The 4,127-nt window shown below is 50.5% G+C and overlaps 1 protein-coding gene across 1 annotated transcript; it reads right to left on the bottom strand.

The window, feature by feature from the left end:
• Nucleotides 1-443: 443 nt before the first annotated feature.
• On the bottom strand, nucleotides 444-3,377 carry LOC135973195 (uncharacterized). Its single transcript, XM_065555032.1, has 2 exons — nucleotides 2,396-3,377; nucleotides 444-1,401 (listed from the first exon to the last, which is right to left on the bottom strand). Exons 1-2 carry the CDS (start codon nucleotides 2,970-2,972, stop codon nucleotides 926-928), a joined length of 1,053 nt encoding a protein of 350 aa, XP_065411104.1. The 5' UTR covers nucleotides 2,973-3,377; the 3' UTR covers nucleotides 444-925.
• Nucleotides 3,378-4,127: the final 750 nt, after the last annotated feature.

A 4,127-nucleotide genomic window follows, 5' to 3' on the forward strand; every position in this document is an offset into this window, starting at 1 on the left:
TCTCTGTGAGAGCAAGGGGGAGACCTTTATGGCGGGGTGGGAGGTTGAGGAAAATAGCCTGGCTGGTGATTACTCACAGCCAGACAGCCGGGCGATTAGAAGAGACCAGCGGGAAGCGCTGTGCATCCGGGAGGCTTTGAAAGCAAAGTTCCTGAGTGAGCAGGGTAACCTGTGACTTTATAGTTTGTGTACTGAGAAGCTAAACCTGCCCCCGTTTCTTTACCCAGGTAATGTTGACTATCCTATCCAGTTACATACCCCCTTCACCCCCCCTCCAACACACGTGTCGAAATAAAAATAGTTCTACTTTGTTAAAGCACACCGTTTTCTTTAATACTGTTTTCGCGGGAATTTTTTAAAACTGGGACGCAGACTGTGGTGCGGGGCGGGTGTAGTGTTGTGACGCGAATGCAGCTTCTAAACTCAAGGATTGACAGGCTCCGCTGTGGTGGGATGCTTGTTTCAACGGAGCCTGTCAACCATCCTGATCGGGACTGTGTGTATGGGGGGTCTATTTGACTTTGTGGCAGGGGGAGGACGGTTACAGATCCCATGCTGTGTGGCTCTGTGATCCTGCCTAAGGACCGGCGCTTAAGATCTGTAACTGCCCTCCCCCGCCACAAAGTCACAGAGCAACCCACCCCCCCCCAACATTACATCAAAACAACCTCCCAGACTAACCGGGGCAACTAGTCACTGCATCACTGCACTGTGTATGTGCCCTGCTGCTGTGCCTGCCCCCGACTATGTACCCTGCCAAAGGAGACTGTCCTGTCCAATTACCAACCCCCTTTCCCCTCCTCCTCCAAAAGAACATGATTGAAACAGTAGTTAACAGAAACGAATTTTTTATTATCAACTACACATGGCATTGGGAGGTGAAACTTGGACGGGGGCTTGTGTCAGGCGGGAAGGAAAGAACTTTTCAAATTTTGGGAAATGAGAGCCTTCTGCTACTAGAGCTCTCTGCAGGGGTGGAGTGAGACTTAGCAGGGACTCTGCCGCCTCTCCTTCTTTGCACTTTGGGTGAGGTGGGTATGGGACTTGGTGGCGGGGGAGGGCGGTTAGAGATGGACTGCAGCGGGGCTCTGTCCTCCTGCCTCCGTTCCTGCAGAACATCCACAAGGCGCCGGAGCGTGTCCGTTTGCTCCCTCAGTAGTCCAAGCAGCGTTTGAGTCGCCTGCTGGTCTTCCTGCCGCCACCTCTCCTCCCGATCCATGTTGGCTTGGTGCATTCGGGTCAAGTTCTCCCGCCACTGGGTCTGCTGTGCTGCCTGGGCTTGGGAAGAGGCCATAAGCTCAGAGAACATGTCCTCCCGTGTCCTCTTCTTCCTACGCCTAATCCGCGCTAGCCTCTGGGAGTGTGATTCCAGGCTAGGTTGTGAGACAGTCGCAGACGGGGCTGTGGAAATGGGAAAAAGGGAGTGAATTCCTCAGAAAGATAAATGTAGTTGTGAACAAAGAACATAGTCTTTCTCTGTGAACAAGACCATGCACAGCACCTTTCACATGCGCACTCAGCACAAGGTCGAATTCTCGGCCTTCGCATTCAGTGCCTGGGGTCTTGAACAGCACATTTGAGAAGCGAGGCAGCACAACGGAATTTCTGTTGCAGGCAGACATGGTAAGCCGTACACTTGTGGCAGTTTAAAACTTTTATATTACCACTGGCCTCATTTCACATTTAAATCAATGTCAGTCCCTGCTGCCAGCAATCCGGCAAGCGGGAACTCTGCCCCTGTCCCACCCCCTCGCGGCTGTCCCCGGGAACGATCCCTTTCGGCTGCCCCTCTCCCGCCTCCACCGCGTGGCTGCAAACCAGCGGTTACAGTTCTGTAAAGGAACGGGAAAGCAGTCCCAACACTAACATTCCCGTACCTAATTAAAAGCAGGTCACCATGGCCGACATCACCCTGATGAGGATCTCCGAGAGCGACAAAGAGAGAATGCTCCGGGAAAGCCTCCAAAGACCAGGGCCGTATGCCGCCCTGCTGTGCAGAGCAATGATCCCTGAGTACTTGATAATCTCGTGGCGCGGCAACGTGTCGTACTTCGGAGGACCCAATAAGGCCGCTCTCCCCAAGAACCTCATGCAACGGCTTTCAAGTTACCTCCAGGAGAGCTTCATCGAGATGTCCCAGGAGGATTACTGCTCTATCCCCGGACACATAGACCGCATTTTACTGTAGCTGCAGTAGCAGGGAATAAACAGTAGAGCGGCTTGTGCAGGACAATCACTGAAAACCGGACATTGCTAGATTTCTTTTCAAAACTTGCACTGCCCCTTACTAAACCGTTAAGCGCCTAGGGCACACTAATCATGAACAACCCATTCTTTTAATTGTTAATATTCCTGTTTTGTTAAAAATAAATGTTTAGATGTTTACAACACTTACTGGCTGATCCTTCACCAGATTCTGTGTCCGGGGTAACGGCTGGGGACGCTTCGTAGGGGATCTCTGTAAGGGTGATGAAGAGATCCTGGCTGTCGGGGAAATCAGCGTTGTGAGAGCTGCCAACTGCCTCGCCCTCCTCATCTCCTTCCTCATCTTCCCCGTCCCCTAACATGTCCGAGGAACCGGCCGTGGACAGTATCCCATCCTCAGAGTCCACGGTCACTGGTGGGGTAGTGGTGGCGGCAGCACCGAGGATGGAATGCAGTGCCTCGTAGAAACGGGATGTCTGGGGATGGGATCCGGAGCGTCCGTTTGCCTCTTTGGTCTTCTGGTAGCCTTGTCTCAGCTCCTTGATTTTCACGCGGCACTGCGTTGCATCCCGGCTGTATCCTCTCTCTGCCATGTCTTTAGAGATCTTCTCGTAGATCTTTGCATTCCTTCTTTTGGATCGCAGCTCGGAAAGCACGGACTCTTCGCCCCACACAGCGATGAGATCCAAGACTTCACGATCAGTCCATGCTGGGGCTCTCTTTCTATTCCCAGACTGCACGGCCATCACTGCTGGAGAGCTCTGCATCGTTGCCAGTGCTGCTGTGCTCGCCACGATGTCCAGACAGGAAATGAGATTCAAACTGGCCAGACAGGAAAAGGAATTCAAATTCAAATTTTCCCGGGGCTTTTCCTGTGTGGCTGGTCAGAGCATCCGAGCTCGGACTGCTGTCCAGAGCGTCAACAGAGTGGTGCACTGTGGGATAGCTCCCGGAGCTATTAGCGTCGATTTCCATCCACACCTAGCCTAATTCGACATTGCCATGTCGAATTTAGCGCTACTCCCCTCGTCGGGGAGGAGTACAGAAGTCGAATTAAAGAGACCTCTATGTCGAACTAAATAGCATCGCAGTGTGGACGGGTGCAGGGTTAATTCGATTTAACGGCGCTAACTTCGACATAAACGCCTAGTGTAGACCAGGCCTAAGTTTTGGATTTCAAACTAAACATTGTTCACAGTTCTGGATTTTGTTCAAAGTCCTTGTCTGCAATGGGGAACTTAACAGGATTCTGGACATAATGGTAGAGTTTGGACACATTTGGATCATTTAGTTGGGCTTGGATCAAATCCTGTTCCGGATCATCCTTGACACAGATCTCATCACCTTTGTCTAACTGATACTCATCTGCAGAAGTAGGAGCAGTGGCTTCATCAGCAGACAAAGCTTGTGCTTTCTTTGCCTGACTGAGAGTTAATATTCCCACTTGGGATTTTACAGGAGGTGCCTGGTCAAGTGATGTAAATTCCCATGGTGCTCCATTTAGTGCACCTTCCTTGGCACGCTCTCTCATTGCCCAGACGACCTTGCCCATTTGCATATGAGTGGCCTCTCACCTTTTTTCCAATAAATGGTCAATTTATATTCCTGAACTAGTTGATGTTGCTTTAATCAGTTCAAAGTGTCTGATCTGCTTACCTTTAGCATTTTGGAATTCGTTGTTATGCCAAGTATGAAGATAAAACAGGAAACTACTCCTCACATAGCTTGAATCTGTACAGAAAACCAAAGTTGACACATTCGTGTCCACAGCTGATTTTAACGCCCATAATACAGCAGCAATCTCAGCATACTGATTGGTGACTGAACCTCGTTTAAATTTCTCTGCAATTTCTCCCTTTTCCCAACATTCCTGCACCAACAGACTTGACCCCATCTTGATGGAATGAGTGACCCTCTATGTA

Source organism: Chrysemys picta, chromosome 8 (assembly GCF_011386835.1).
Source record: "Chrysemys picta bellii isolate R12L10 chromosome 8, ASM1138683v2, whole genome shotgun sequence".
Lineage (NCBI taxonomy): Eukaryota > Metazoa > Chordata > Testudines > Emydidae > Chrysemys > Chrysemys picta.

What these genes read in the sequence shown, in the direction of transcription:
- LOC135973195 (XM_065555032.1), bottom strand. Translation starts at nt 2,972, where the DNA reads ATGCAGAGCTCTCCAGCAGTGATGGCCGTGCAGTCTGGGAATAGAAAG. An exon ending in ATCTGGTGAAGGATCAGCCA is followed by an intron (nt 1,402 to 2,395) that starts GTAAGTGTTGTA and finishes CCATTTCCACAG; the next exon opens with CCCCGTCTGCGACTGTCTCA.